A 16,258-nucleotide genomic window follows, 5' to 3' on the forward strand; every position below is an offset into this window, starting at 1 on the left:
CCGGGGCCACGCTCGGTCTGCCGAGTTCACTCACAGTCGGTTTCACATCCCCCGATCAGCGAACCTACACCCGCCCTGCTCTGTGCCGGGGACGGCCCGGGCGAGCCCCGCGGTGCGCCCAGGCCGCGCTCGGTGCGGGGAAGGCTCGAGCCGGTTCCCCCCGCTCGGTGCGGGGAAGGCTCGGAAGGCTCGGGCCGTTCCCCCGGGGCGGGCGGGGAGCGCGGCCGGCCCGGCCCGCCCCTCTGTCGGCATTGGCGGCGTTGCTGGCGGGGCGGGCGGGGGGCGGCGGCGGCGCCCAGAGCCGGCGGGCAGCAGGTGGCTGCGCTCGCTCCGCTCCGCGCTCCCGCCTCGCCTCGCCCGCCGCCTCAGCGCGGCCCCGCCGCCGCCAAGACGCCGCGGGCCGTGCTCCGAGTGAAGAATGGGGCGGCCAAGCTCGCCAAGCCGCCCGCGGCCGCGGGCGAGACCCCCGGCGGCGCCCCCGGACAGGGGCTCTTCATGGAGCGCTCGCAGAGCCGCCTCAGCCTCTCCGCCTCCTTCGAGGCCCTCGCCATCTACTTCCCCTGCATGAACAGCTTCGACGAGGAGGATGCGGGTACGGGGTGGCGGGAGGTGCGGGGGGGACGCGGGGTCGGCGGTTCCCGGTGTCCGTGTGCCCGCCCGCGGCGCCGTGGGCAGGGCAGGGCAGGGCAGGGTGGGTGTGCGCCGTGCCAGGCGCTGTCCCCGGCCCCGGAGGGGGCTCAGCCCGGCGGGTCCGTGCCGGGCTTGGTGCAGGGGAGCGGGTTCCTGCGGAGATTAAAACTGGGAATGCGCTCCAGCCGCGAAACGCGCTCCTGCTTCTAATCGATAGGGAGCCCTGGGTGTTTGCAAATGGAGCGGCTCATGCTCCATCCTCCGTGTGAATGAAGGGCAGCGCTCGGGGAGGAGGCGTCCATTCTGCTGGGTGGTGTGACCACCCTGATTTATACACCCTGAGCTCTGGGGCCGCTTGTTAGGAGGGGTTGTTAGCACTGTACACCATGCTGCCTTTGGAGAGAGGAATAAAGGGATTCAGTTTAAATGGGGGCGAAGTAAAAGCCTTTCAGAACGGATGCAGTGATTTTTTTCTTCTTCTTTTTTTCCTGTGTCAGAAAGACCTTTCTGACCTCAAAGAGTTGGCAGTAGTCATAAAATGAGACCAGGCTCCCAAAAGAGGGGCATTCGTAGGGCACGGTAGAAAGGAGTGGGATTGAATGGTAGAGGAAGGGCAGTGGGTGCTGGAGAAGGTGCCGGGAGTAGAGAGCAGCACAGCTGTGGTGTGGGTAGGGAGGGCGGATGCAGGAGAGGATGGAGAGTGGTCGGTGAGCACTTTGTCCATTCCCGGTGCCTCACTGGGCATTGTTGGGTGTTTTTCCCAGCACACACTGTACCAGAGACTGGACCTATAACTGAATGTTGTGAGGGGTGAATAATGAAAGTTGGTAACTGAGGTGTATTTTGACGCTGACTGTCATGGTCGCATCCTTCAAAATGCCGGCGTGCTCCTTTGTCTAGTGGCTCATCCCAAGAAGTGCAGATGCCAGCAGGAATACATCAGCCCCCTGGCTGCTACACCTGTAACGTTGTTGTTTTTAAAGGAGTTGACGTAAGAATGAATCCATCATCTGTGTGATTAACCTAGACTTGTCATCAGCATCGTGCAGGGGTGTCAGGCAGCACATTGCATCCTCCAACAGATGTAGCTTTTAAATTTTTCGTCTCAAAATTCTGCTGGTGTTTTGTTTGCACTTCATATTTGGTTTGAATGCTGGGGAGCGTACAAGACAATAATGGGAGCTTTGGGAAGTCTCGGCGCTGTTGCTTCAGAGATGATTGATAGCGAGACATGCTCGAGTGCGAGAACCCGACACAATGCCTGGAACAGCCTTTCGTTCCCTGGTGTCCGGCCCCTCCTGCTCGGAGCAGGGGGATGCTTTGGGTGAATACCTCCTCTTCCAGCGCTTAGGAGAGCGGTTTTGCGCTGAATTGTATTTATTCACACTTAGTGAATGCTCACGCGTCAATGTTAATAGGCTGCTCTTAATACAGCCCAAGCGCTTGTCTCTGAATTAAATAAATCTACAATTAAGATCTCGTTTGCCAGCAGCTTATTAGCGGCTCTCGCCCGTGAGCCGTCTCGGTGGTGAAGCTGCTCGGGGTGGGTTCAGTGCAACGGGGCCGTTGCGGTGTCGCTCCTGGATTTTGTGATTTTTGTGCCTGTGCGAGTGTGTTCAGACACGCCTGAGCACCCAGCGAGGGAGAACGTGCGCCGCTTTCTATTTCTGGCGTTAAAACTACGCACGTATAATTTTCTCTTCCACGGCATCTATTTTCTTGAGAAACCGTAAAAGAAATGCTGAGATGGTGCCAGATAAGATCCTGTGTTATTCATACCCGTGCACGGTCCCGGAATTGTGAGAGATTCTGACCAGTTTGGGTTGCAGCATGATTTCTGTCAAAAAAAATGGATCTTGATAGCTCATTCAGGGAGATGAATACTGCACTTGGCAAGATGTTCTCCGTAGGAGATGGTGGGAAAAAATGAAATTGATCCCAGGAGCATTGACAAAGTAAACAATCCTATTTCAAACAGACACATCATCCATTTTGTCTCAGGCTGAGGACCACATCTTTAAGGGAATAGTCATCCTACAGAAAAAGGAGAGGAGCTGATAAATGGCAAGCTTAAAAGAAACTTGACATTTTCCTCTGAAATAGGAGAACAACCTAATGAGAGCTTAAATCTACAAACAATAAAATTTCTTGAGGTGTTTCACTGAAGTTACCATGGGAGGGTCGTATCAAAGGAGTGTAAAAGGAAATTTACAGAAGTGCTGAGAGCCCTGGCAATGTGGAAACATGTCTGGTTATATCTGAGCTGTGCCAATGATACCACTGGGTTCCAGTCTGGAAAATGGCTCTGCTTTTGAAAAATATAGAATCTATTGTTACTTATGGAATATTTCATTTGCTGCCAAAGTACTTTTGTTTTTCTTTGCTGTCTACCTTCTGGACATTAGGTGAGAAGACTCTTCTCATCTTCTTCAGCTCTTCCTCCAGTGTGTCTGGACTGAGTTCTGGGCAGTAAACTGGGTGCAGATGATGTCTTAGTGTGCAGAAGCAGGCAGACAGTGTAGGCAGGAAAGCAACAGGACTTGGAACAAGGAACAGGATCCCATTTGAATATTTCCAGAGCATGAGGGTGATGGAAATTCAGGTGTGTCCTGTGGCACGTGGGGCCACGTCCCTGTCCCTCCAGAGATGGATGTAGGCTTGCACTCTAATGTTCTAATACCCTTTTTGTTCCTCAGTCATGCAATCACTGTTCACCAGGAAGTTGCAGTGGGGCTTTGAAATAGCTGAAATTACCATCTGCACTCAGCAGTGTAAGAATTCTGGGTTAATAACTCTCTTGATCTCGGCATGGTAATGCTGCTGGCCTTCCTGCTGGCTGAGTGCCACTGTCTTTGCTCCACTGAGGCCCCCAGCAATGTCACTGAAGTTAAGGATTTTTAAGCTGCAGTTATTAACAGAATAATTGTTGATTTTACTAATGTGAATGTCTATCCTCCATTTCAGTTATGGAGTAGTGGACTAAGGAGGTAAAAATCAATCATGCACTCTTTTTGGGCACATTTCTAGAATGCCTAGAATGTTCTACCAGTGTGAACAAAACCTTAGCTGTCCTGTGGGCCTGCCATACTCTTGGTCTTGGCTGGAATCAGCCGTTCAGGATGCTGGTATTCCCATGGGAACACAATGGAAGGGACCAAACTGCTGAGGACTGAACTGCCAAGTGCATGTGGGTTAATAACAGGCTGTTGAGGATCCATGGTGACTGTGGGCAGCTGGTGAGTCCTGGGTGCAACTCACAATTAAAACAGGGATTGGGGTGTATGAAATCCCCCTTTGCTTGACAGTGGCCTTAGCACAGCCCAGTCCGAGGTGAAGAACATCCTTAAGATTAATGGGAATGTGCTTGCTGGTGTGGAGGAGAACCAGCTTGCTCCTTGTGCAGAACACGAAGTTTGGAAAGCTGGCTAAAGCGGGACAGAAAGTGAGCATTTGGTAGAGAGCAACACCAACTGACTTGGAGCTGCATGTGAAAAGGGAGCAAGCTTTGGGCAGGGGAGAAGAGGTGGTTTGAGTAGCAGGACAGTCAGTGTAATGGTGCTGGACCTGCTGGAAGCTGGGAAACCAGAAGCAGTCCCCAGCTCTGAGGAGGTGAGAATGTCCAGACAAGGATCTTCGTACTACAGAGGACAAGGACTACACCTAAAGAAGCAGAGGTAGGGAAATGCCAAAATTCACTGGAGGGAATGGGGTTTCCTTAAGCCTCTGTGCCTAAACTGCAGGATCCAGGAGCACTTCTCAGGTCTGGATGTGTGCTCCAGCTGTGCTGAGGCTTAAGCAGGTGAGACACAGCAATGCACAGCTCCTTTGATCCCGCATCTTGGTTTGCCTGGGAAGGGCACCTGTTTGAAAGGTGATGAAGGCCTTGACAGGGATGCAGATTTGGATGTTTGGGACTGCAGCCATGGGTCATGTTGCAGATGCAGCTACCTGGAATTCAGATCCAATATCAGCATCTGCACGAGGGGAAGCTCCTGTTCCTGACACAGCCAGGTGTGAAGAGCAGGGCTGCTTCGATCGGGGAGCAGGAGAAGGCTCAGAACAGCTGCGAGGGACATGTAGGGTCCCCTGGATCACGACCCCAGCACAAGGACTGTCCAGCTGGGCAGACCTCTGCCCTGGCAGCAGGACAGCAGAATCAAATCATGTCTCAGCCAGCTGGAACCAAGTGTCTGGCAGAGAGAAAATGGTTTCCAAAGTCAAAATGTCTCCTAGATACTGACAGTAAGCCTTCCTTGTGTCAGCTGCTAATTCAGGAAAGAGTTGAATTAGAGATAAAATTCAACCCAGGCTGCTGCTTTCACACACTATCAAGTACTGGCAGAGCCCCGGTGTTACGATCAATTCTTTAAAGAGAAAGTGTGTGAAATATTATTTTAATGGATTGATAAAAACATTTAAAACATTGGAGTGGGAGAGCGTACTGTGGACACTTAGATTAGTTTAGAGTACTCTTTTGTTTGGGTTTTATCTGTTGAAGTTCTCATAATTTTAAACACTGACCTTCTCTATAATTTAAAACATTAAGGTGTCACAAAGTTATTAAATAGAGCGAGCTCCTATATGTGTTTTCATGTTGCCATGGATATTTCTCAGTTGCAGCACTGTATTGGGGTACATATTTTTAAAGAAAATGATGATTCAAGTCTTTACTAGTCCATTTGCATGTTGGGTTTTTTTTTAATGCAGACCAAAGGTGTTAAGTCCTTTTAGTGTTTGGTTTTGCTTCATCTGAAGTTACCTTTGAAGCTCTGTCATCCTCTAACAGGTTTTGTTAGTTGTTTGTTAGAGAGGTAACCATGCTCACATGGCAAACCTATAGGGGACAGGGGAAATTAGCTGTACACCTGCAATGTCAGCTGTTTTTCTTATCAATCTCTTACAAGTGAAATGACAGTTCAACCCCATAACCCTGCAAAGACACAGACCCCAGAGCTCACCTGATGGTGCATTCCCCCAGGGGTGCCAGCTCTCTTGGCTGGTGCAGGAGGCAGCAAAATCCAGGGCTTTTTCCCCCCTCTTGCACAGTAAGTAGTGCACCCTTGGCTGAGGGTTATCCCAGTGATTGAAAGAAATGCCTCTCTCCCTGCTGGGCGCTTTCTGGCTCTATGTAAACATGTTTGTTTCATGAACGGATTAAGTTGAAATGAAAAAAGAGAACAATTTTAGAAGAGCTGCTGTCAAACCAGTCTTTCATCAGAGGGAGGTGTATGAAAGGGACCAGCGACCTGGAAGAAGATGCTGCGGGTAATACCTGCAGAGGCTGGTGGTCTCAGACCCACTTAGGAGTTAATGCAGATCCTGAAGACAGCGAGTGGTTCTTACACCGTGGGTGCACCTGGTCGGAGCAGAGCTGGACGAGCAGTGCTGTCCCTTACCTACCCTGTGCCCTGCAGGCTCTCTGGGCCTGCTGCTGTGTGTGTGACCAGGGGGCTGCAGGTACACATGGCGGGTTTTGTCTTCTCCTGTGGCCCTGTGAGACCGGGGCAGAGTAGGAGCCCTGTGCATGAGTCAGCACTAGGATGGAGGGGTTGGAAACCTTCTCCTTGCTGGTGGTGTTGTGGTGGCACGTGAGAGCTGCAGTCCCCGGCCAAGTTCATGCTGTGCCTGTAGAAAACCGAAGCAAAATGTCAGTGTGAGTCCCAGGGCGCTGGCGGCCTGTGGCAGAACCCAGCAGATGGGCAGGGTTGGACAGATGGGAGAGCGCAGGGGAGGGTGACGTGGCACGGGTCAGCACTCAGCGTGGCAGGCAGCCTGCCCAGCCCACCAGCTGCTTCCCACTCCTGTCTCCCGTGGGGTGTCCCGCAGAGCTGACCTGTGCGCCCCAACCTGGAGCCTCCACCTGTGCCTCGTGCTGGGTGTTGGCTGAGGAATTGCTGTAAATAAGGTGTAAGGTGGGGAGAAGAGAGATAACAGCTAGTCCTGGGATCTCAAGCACTGTGCCACAAAGTAAGTGCTTCCTTGGTGGTCATCTGGGTGTGGATTTACAGGGGAGAGGGGATGTTGCTGAGGTCACGGGCTGTGATGGTGGCTCCGTGCTGTCCCCTCAGCCTGTTTTGCTGCCGTGGAAAGCACAGTGTTGTCTCGAAGGTGACTGTGCCCGGCCTGATGGGTGTTAGAGGTGTTCATCCTGGTGCTGAGTTCCAGCCACGTGGGCAGGAGCTGTTGAGGGCAGGTTGTATGTGGTCACTGCCAGCCCCAGGGAAAGAGCATCGCTCTCTCGTTTTGCTGTCAACTGATTTCCGAATAGAAGAGTCTGTCCCTGGAAAGCTTTCTATCTAGGAGACACTGTTTCCTTGCTGCTTCTATTTCATATGCAGTTAATTCTAATGCAACATTTATTGATTCAAAAGCACTCTGTTCTCCAGACTAAAAAAAAAAAACTATCTTTACTCTGTCAGATTCCTACATCAGGACAAGTTGTGAAACGCTGTAACTACTTTGCTTCAACATTTCTGTTTGACAGAAAGTGTATCTGCTTTGTGTAGGGAAGAATTAAGTTTGATTGGAGTAGTTGTTTTGAGGAATAATTTATCTGTGCAATTATTTTCTGAGGCACTATCTGCTCACATTTGATTGCCTTCAGTTAGATTAGAAATGTGAACCATTTAATTTAGGATGCAGTCTGGAAGTTGCTGTTTTATTTTATTGGGGCAGTGAGACCTGGCCTCCTACAAGATTTCTCAACCCTGTTGTCTCCTCCTCTTCCCCACAGACAGCTGTCGTGAAGCACTGTTAACATATTTGAATAAGGATTTCTGCTCCTCTCAGGAAGTGTTCAACACATTTTGAATATCCATCTATCCAAATGACGTTCCCCTGGGGGCTGGTTTTATTTTCTGGGAGAATGCTACACTGTATGGCAACATGTGTCACGATAGGGATTCTGCAACACAATGATCCATCAGTTGTGCCACTGCTTAAATCATCTGCTGATGACACACACAAATTAGGCATTCTCTGCTTTTGCTGTCAAACCATTCTTGCCTTGAAATCTGCATTTTAAGTTATATTTTTGGCTTTGCTTTTGCAAAACAGCACACATATAAAGACTGGGAAGCCCTGGTGCAGCCTGACTTCCCATAGGAATACAGGAAATCTCTGCAACCCTACCTTTTGGCCAAATCCAGACAGTTAAATCACCGAGATGGATACTGTTCCAGCTTCATGCCATCAGGGTGCTATATCACCTTTGTCCAATACACAAAGAACTCATACAGCCTTGTAGAAGCCAGTCTGAAGTGTTTGAGTGCTCAGCAATTTGCAGAGTACAGTGTGTACAGAGATATGTGTCACATTTTTCTCAAAACTGTTTTATGACTAAGAGGAATTTGTGCTATTGTTTGTGTCCTTACTCTTACAAACATAGAGGTAGAAGGGATTCTAAAGACTCATCTGTATCTGTTCCCCAGGTAACTAATCTATCTCTAATTAGAAGGACAGTTTACCCTAAAATTCAGCTTCAATCTGCGTGGAAATTGGGCAGATTGCTGTTGTGTTGTTCCCAGCAACGTGGGAAGCCACCGATCACTGCTGTCTTCAGAGCAGCTCTTCCCATCCCGAAACTGTTCTTCCCTGTGCCGACAATCCCAAGCCAGCAAGTGACCGTAATGACAGCCATGAGTGCCTGGCACCGCTCTCCCTCCTCTTGCATTTTGGACCAAAGGAACCTGGTTGATGTTTTCTTCTTGCAGGGAGCAGTTTCCTGAGCACTGTGTTGGCCTTGCTGGTGTCCTCAGGAGGAGCAGCGTGGACAGGGTGGCTGCTCTCTGGCCCCAGGCAGGGAGGAGGAACTGTCTCCTACACTTTGTGTGCAGTATTCTTGTAAATACAGTGCTTTTGCATTAGTTTCACCACTCCTAACTCACACTTGGGGTATGATCCCTGCCTCTTTCCAGATCGTTCTCTGCACAGCTGCTGCCTGGCTGCTCGGTCCCTTTCTGGCATTTGTGTGTTTGGTTTTTTTCAGTGCTCTGAAGTTACATGTGCCTTTAGTGAATTTTCTTGCATTGGATTGGAGGGTTGAGCTATTTGAACCCCTTGGTATAGGTCTGAATCCTGTATCTGTTGTTTAGCAAGACCCGTGATGCTGGGAGGTATGTGGGATTGGGAGGTGGGATAAATAGGTGCTTTATCTTTTGGGCTCCAGGAGTAGTGCGCTGTTTGTGGATGACTTTGGCAGCTGGAGGAGATCCTCTGTAACAGAGGATCCATGAGCAGAGTGCAGCATCCTTGGAAACCTCTGCTTTCAGTGCAGCTGAAACAGGAGTGCCCTGTTTTCTCAGGCACCTTCTCATCTGCCTCATTCTGCAGTGCCTGAGTCAAGGCACCGCCGAGGTGTCATTCACTGTTAGTAGCTGCAATGAAGATAATTGTGGTTAATGGTACTTCACACTGGTGACAGATCAGATTGAAGAGGTTACAGTGTCCCTCCCTCCCCAGGGAACACATGGTCGTGTCCCTGTGTGGAGCTGACCAACCTCTTGGGTGCAGCAGCTCAGCTGTTGGGGGGGATCAGACCTGCAGAATGACCCCCCTTGTGGGGGGAGCAGCAGCCTCACCAAGAGCCAGCAGTGTGGGCACAGCCTGCCCCTCGCTCAGCTCCCTGGGCACTCTGGCTGAGGCTGACATTTCCCAGCGGTGACAGCTTCCCAGTGGTGTGGGACTTGTGCCAGCTGCCCACCAGCAGTATGCATATTTACAGTTAGCAGGGAATGTATCCTGCCATGTGGATGGGAAACATGTAAATTGTGTTGCAGCCAAGATGTCTAAGAAGATTAAGATTTTTTTTTTATTGTTGTTGTAAATCCAGCTCCTCGTTTAGCACTTCTCAGCATCCTGGGAGGATTGTGTGGGTGGGTGGTTTTTGTTTGTTTTATTTTTACAATTTACCTTTCCTTTCTTGTACTTAATGCGTGACATCACAGCACTAGTGAAAACTTAGGAAAACTTGATTCAACGTCTTAAGGTGGCTGCTTTATATCCAGATTTGTGTTTTAACCAGATTGTCAGAAAAAAGGAGAAGGCTTTTCCTTTCTGATTGATGGCTGTTGGAATTCCAGCTGTTGTAGTTGGTTCATTTCTGGATGGCAGTATCGTGACAACTCAGAGCCTGGAGCTTTCCTTGTCCCTTTGTTGGGGTTGTGCTGCCATCCCTCTGGCTGAAACTCTGCTGTGGGACCTCACCAGTGGCCTGTGGGATTAGAACAACTGCTCTGCAAAGCCCTTCCACCTTTATAGCAGCTTGAATTAAATTTACCATAAAGCTAGACAGCTCCAGACTAACTTTGGAAGCTTGTCAGTATTCTCCTTTTCCCCAGTTCCCCCCCAAACCATAAGGAATTACGGGACTTGCTGTTGCAGCCCGGTGTTATATTTCAGTGGTGAATTTGGTGTGTTTGTCAGAAACCCAGACATTTTTGTGTGGGTTTATCCCCACGCATCTGCCTTTGTGGATCACACAGTCCACAGTTGCACCCCCTCCAGATTTGAGATTTGTTTCAATGTGAGTAAACAGGGAAGACAGCATTACCTGATGTGCCTGGAGATAAAACCAAGCTCTGTGCCATGAGCATAGTTTTTACAAGAGCCAGTGCTTGTTTTAAATATTAAATGTGCAAAGTAGGGTTTTTTTCCAAAATGCCTGTGAGTTTTGATCTCTGGCAGTTGTTGAAAGTGAATGGGATTTGGGGCTGTACCTGCTGTCAGCAGTTCAGAAAGTCACCCCACAGCCCTGCAAGTGTGGGACTGCCACTCAGCCACTCTGGTTGTGCAAAACCATCTGGAGCAGAGGATCAGACTCCCCCTGGGACTCCACAGTTCCAGGGAGCTGGTGAGGGAACGCTGAAAGCTCCGGTGTGGGAAGCGGGGCAGGCAGTGCCGAAAGTGGGCGTGCAGGGCAGCGCTCAGCCTGGCAGGCAGAGCGTGCTAAATCGGGGTGATTTATGGAATGGTTTCTGTTAAAAGCTTCCTCGTGCACTTGAGGAAGCGGAGCTGCCAGATTGGTCAAGCTCCAGTGCCCAGGCGGTTTGAATTGGCTGCCGGGGGCCGGAACAACCGTGGCAAAACCCGAACAGCCGTCTCACAGGGGCTTTGCAGGCTGCCCCGCTGGTGCTGCTGCTCAGGAAACAGACAGTGTCAAAATGTTACGTGGTACGAGGACATTTCCATGGCAACGTTAGCATCCCATGACACCCGTTCCGTACTGCGGTGTCAGCACATGCTGCCGTCCCTGCGCTTTCTTGCTCCATCTGGGGCCTTTAGGAACGCTCTGGTACTGATTGTCTGGGTTTCTTCAGAGACTGCTCGTAGTTTTGGGGCTGAAGGTGGAAGAAATGCTCTTTCTAGGCTTTTTGGGTGTCTGAAGTAAGGCAAGTATTCCTCCTTTTAGCATAGCAACTCTCACACGATTCAGCTCCAGAGCACCTGGGTTTGCATTCAGCTGCACTGGGAGAGCATCTTTCCCTCTCAGATGGTCATACCTGGCCTCAGAGGAACCTGCACTCTTATCATGCAGATCTCTGGACAACTCTGAGATGGCTCAGTTTGGAAAGGCACTCCTGTCTTGTCCTGGGTCTGATCCTTTCAGCCCAGAGAAAGCGTGTTGCTGATGTCCATCTGCTCCCTCCTCCCCTTCCTTTGTAGGAGCCATCAGCTGCTCTGGGCACTGCTGGCCATGGGGCTGGTTTTGGACAGCAGCCTGATGCTTTTGGGTAGAGTTTCATCATAGCTCTTGTCCTGGTTTCATCGTGTCTCCATCAATGGTTTGGACCTGCCTAAAAACATTTCAGTTTGTGCTGCTACCTCTGCAGTAACCATGTCCTGATAGGATTTTCAGTAGTCCCCCTGTGGTTTTTCCCTTTTATTATATTTCTGTATTTCCACCAGGTGTTGTATTCCAAAATTAGCATAATGGGGTTTTTTTCCACTATGCTGGCAACACGTTTATTGGCTTTTTTCCCTTGACATGGAGAAAACTGTTCTCAATACAAACCAGAGCCTTGGCAAGAACAAGGGTGGAGATGCTTCCTGTGTGGCAGCCCATGGACCTGCCACCAGTGCACATCCTTCCCTTCTGCTTGGTACTTGGTGAGAGCAGGAGAGAGATCTTGGTTTAGTGCATGTGTAGGTTCTGAAAATGGCATGGGCAAAGAGATTTTAACATTGAACTAAGGATTTGCCTACCCAGTGTGCACAGGCTGTGGATGTGCAGTCGAGGTTTGTGGGTGCATGACAGGGCTGTTTCTCACACAGTGTTGCTGTAGCATGAAGGGATCACCTGTGATGCACCTCAGAGCTCATGGTCTTCACACCTGGTCTAAAGTACTTCACGTGCAGGGTCTGAGGGGGGAAATGTGAGACTTGAGGATGTACAGGTGGAGGCTAGGGGAAGGAGCAGAACTTGTATTCTCAATCATATCTGCTCCTCAGGACCCACTTCTGCACTGTTTCAAAACAATAATTCTCAACTCTCCTATTTTGCCCAGGGCTCTGCTTTGAGTCATGCCAGAATCCCAAGTTATCTTTCCATAAACTTGTTTTTCATCTGTTTCCACTGAATTCCTGGCTTCTGCCTAGAAACAGGAGTAGGTCTGTTCCTGTGCCCTGGCTGCTCTGTCTCTGCAGAAACACTTTGACTGCTCCTGCACAGGAGACGCTGCCATGTCCTAAACTCAGCTTTTCCCAAGACCCAGTCCAAGCCAAGTGCCCTAAACCTGGCACCGTGTGGGCCCCATTTCAGTGTTTTTCTATTTCTGTCTCAGAACTGCCTGGCTTACCTACTTAAGCACTCTATGAAATATTGCATGGCTGGGTGAGGCAAAATCTGGCTTGCTGCTCTAGGAATAATACCAGGCAAATTATCCCCAGTCCATTTTAGCTGGTGAATGTGACTGTTTTCACAGCCTGTTCGGTGCAGCCGTCTGCTGCAGAGAGGCAGCAAGCTTGCAGGACAGATTGGCTGTAAAAACCACGAAGTCTTATTTCAGGCCATAATTTTGTTTAATTTCCTGAAATCTAGAAAGCTGTTTATTTCCTATAACACCTTTCCCTGCATCCCTGAGGCTGGGTTTCCAAAGATCACCTGCACAGGGTACTACTACCTGTATGAGATATGTTGGGGGCGGGGGGATTGAATCCTGAGGCAGTGACACCGTGATGGTCTGAAAATGTTTTGCTGAGCAAAATATTCATTAATATCTTCACAGATTTGTCAGTTTTGTCCAAAATGCACTTTTATACACAAGTTGAGCAATACAGATGTGTTCTGTGAGTGTCAATAATGGAGGTTAAAGCAGAGTTTGGCCTCTGATGCCCAGTAAATGGTTTGGAAACTGGATTTGGCTCCTTTAATGCTAAATTACTATGTCAGGAAAAATTCTCAGCCTTTTATTTCAGTTTGCAAGGAGGGAGAAAAAAAAGCTTGGTATGAGTACAAGGTTTAGACATTGTAAAAGGTTTAGTGACCTGCTCTTTTAAGCTCTTGTATTCATCAGATTTGAGAGGAAATTGCAGTCAAAAGTGACACGTTTTAAAACTTGCTGATCCAAGTGGTCTCTAACAGTCAACCTGTTTTTTTCCCCTTCGTATTCCTGTGCTTATTTCTTCAGACCTGCAGGTGTTCAGTCCACCAAGGCTGCAGTGCAGAAAGGGGGAAAGAGCTGCAAAACTAGGACAGACTTGGAGTATATTTAACAATGCTCCATTTCGATGTGACAACAGCCATCGAACACCTACAGGTTTGCAACTGTGATTCACTCGGAAGCTGATATCACTGATGTCACGTTGTATTAATAGCTACAGAATTGTAACTGCTTTTAGCAGTGAGATTCATTAACAGCCTCTACAAACACTCTTGACAATCAGTTGAAAACCTGAAAATATTAGGTGTGTATAAAAATGGATCGTGCCATAAAGGAACCTCCCTGCGCTGCCAAATGTTTACAGCAAGTTCTTGCGGGTGTTATGCATAATGATTCCTCTTCATCACTTTCAGCAGGTCTTACTGATAGCAAAAGGTGTTTGAGGACTTATCCACACTCTAAATTAATTAGGAGCTGCTGGGCTAGTGGGGTTACGCAATGTGAGTATATTTGGGGATTACGGTGACCACGGCATTTTTCTTGGCCAGTGGAAGCCGCACAACCTTCCTGCATAGTGCTGATTTTTTGGGGGGAGGTATTTGGTCCTTCACTTGTTTTAGCTGAACATTTTGGCTTCAGTGGGTGTGACAAACCATGCCTAGACAGATCTCTCCAAGGTGTACCAAGTGCATTGAGTTCTGCTCCCCTCTGAGCCTGATGCGCCTCCCTCGGGGTGGGCTGGTACCACGTCTGAGGAGATGGGCACGGAAGAGAAGGAAGCGTTCATTGCCTCCTACCAGCTTTGAAGATACTGAATGGTGATGTATAAGTGGTCCTCTCCAGCCTCTGTTAACTGTCCTCTGCGGTGAATGAGTCGGCTGCTCTTCCAGGCTCGTAGTTGTCTCCTCATCACATACGTGCGGGTTTAAGGTTTGCATCCCCAGCGTGATTGGCTGGGATGTGGTTATGGAAGTGAAATGGAAACTGAGATTCAAGAGAGGAAGTGTTCAGGATGGTGCTGGCTCCATGCCAGGGTGTGATGTGAGGGTTATTGCTGGCAGTGGTTCTGTGGACGTGTACGTTCAGGCTGAGACTCCCAATGCTCTGCGTACCTCTGAGACCTGGTCCATCATGGTCAGCCATCTACTTCCCGCAGTTCCTTCCTTCCCACATACACCACAGTGCCTCTTCTCTTCCTTTTGACCACGACTAATTTCCTTGTCCTAAAGTTTTCAGGTGAGCTCTGCTCTGTCTCGTTCATCTGTTCTAGGGATGTGACCTTGCTTTTGCTGACCTGTGACTCTTGGGCTGCCTTCGTGTGCTGACTTTGGGAGACAGGAGAGACTCCTGAGGCTAGTAGGAATGGTTGGCTCAGGATGCAGCAAAATTGGAAATAACAGTCCTCTGAAAACAGTACTGTCTGCCAAGGAAGCAAAATTCCTTATTTTGAGAAGATGGAAACTCTAGGCATTTCCCCCTTTCATTGTTGTTTTTTACAAGGTTAGAAACCTTGTTTCTTGAGTACATCATTAAATGGTCATTCACCCTTCTTCCCTAGAGTTACAAGCAGCTGTCCAGATAATTAAACACACCAGTGTTTATATTTTAGATGTCGCAATAGTGAACGATTCATTGGCCGTGTTCACAGCAAGTGATCAAAGCCCGTCTGGCTCAACGTGTCTGTTGAAACAGCCTACGACAGTTAAGGAGTGTAATTAGCAAGACACATAGAAAGGGATTGAAAAAAGATGTGGAAATAAGCACAAGGATTTGAAAAGGATTAGGAGAGTAAATGACAAACCAGTAGTTAAATGGTGCATGATTAATGACTGTAGAAGGAAAAGGTTGACTAAATATTGTGACTCTGTAATGGCTGCCCCAAAGTAATAGAAAATAGTTTGTTTGTAAGACTTCAGAACTGGATTTATGTCTACACATCTGCTGACTCTGGGTTTAGAACTGATTCTTAGACTTGGCTTAGGTCAAGGTGAACATCCCCTGAGATGCTGTCCTGATTGCCTTGATGACCTGAGATTTGTCTTCAGTCTTAAATATTTAAATGATCAGCATCAAAATAGCAGGTATCCTCACTGAACATACTGTGAGAATTTCCACCTGAACTGTTGATCCTGGTGGACTGGACTGTCTGTCTGCAGTGTGCCAGCAGAGCTGTTCTGAGGAAAATCAGGCTCCCTATTCAGTAGCTCCCAGCTTAGAGAGTTTAGTTTTGTCTCTGAGCACTAAATCAGGGGGTTTTTTGAGTCCAATAATTCATCTCTTTCCAACTGCTTTATTGTCACTTGATTTATTAATGAGTTGACTTGGACACTGTCCTGATGCTTTATCAGAGCACAGTGAAACCAGGGGTTGCACCAAGGCTCACACAGATTGTGTGAAAACCGCACCATTTCCCTGGAGCTGGTCCCGGAGGGGCAGCGTGGTGGGATTGGATGTGCAAGGGCTGGAGCTCCTGAACGTCAACCTCTTGCTGTCCATCAGTATCCCTTCCCTACTCTCATCCTCTCGCTCATCTTCTTGCTGTAGAAGAACTTCAGCTCATGCTTTCTTTTTTCCAGGAGTGGATTGTGATGGTTAATGAGATAATGTTTGTAGAGCAGCGTACAAAACCTGCCAAGGGTCACTGTCCTCGCTGGTGTTATTAGAGCTGGAGGGAGGCTGCCAGAAGGTATTGATTACTTGGTAAAAATAAACCCTTCGAACTTCTTTGGGGTTTATTCATTTGCTGCTTTTTATCTCAGCATCCTGCAAACATTTCAGAGGGTGGATTTGTTTGCCAAAAGATCAAAACAGAATGTTGACAACTACTGGTGCCAATTTGTAGCCTCCTGTGTGGGCGACATCAGAGGAATCTGTGCAGTGCTCTGGAAAGTCTTCTGAGGCTTTGACTCCCCTTGGATCCTGGGACTGTTGTGTGAGCAAAGCATCCAAGTAGCTGGGTGGGATAGCACATGGAGTATCAAACATGAGACAATCTCTCTGGGGCCTGTGGAACTCCATTGTGTATAGAA

General features: G+C 48.8%; 1 protein-coding gene across 1 annotated transcript in view; it reads left to right on the top strand.

The window, feature by feature from the left end:
- Window positions 1–314: 314 nt before the first annotated feature.
- The window catches only part of RIMS4 (regulating synaptic membrane exocytosis 4), a 52,718-nt gene continuing 36,774 nt past the window's right edge, over window positions 315–16,258 (top strand). Inside the window, exon 1 of the mRNA XM_050313468.1 lies at window positions 315–592. Within this exon, the coding sequence (XP_050169425.1) occupies window positions 496–592 (97 nt within the window). The 5' untranslated portion in view covers window positions 315–495. The remainder of the gene's footprint in view (window positions 593–16,258) is intronic.

The sequence above is a fragment of the Myiozetetes cayanensis genome, unplaced genomic scaffold (assembly GCF_022539395.1).
Source record: "Myiozetetes cayanensis isolate MyiCay16 unplaced genomic scaffold, myiCay2020 scf19, whole genome shotgun sequence".
In the NCBI taxonomy this organism is placed as follows: Eukaryota; Metazoa; Chordata; class Aves; order Passeriformes; family Tyrannidae; genus Myiozetetes; species Myiozetetes cayanensis.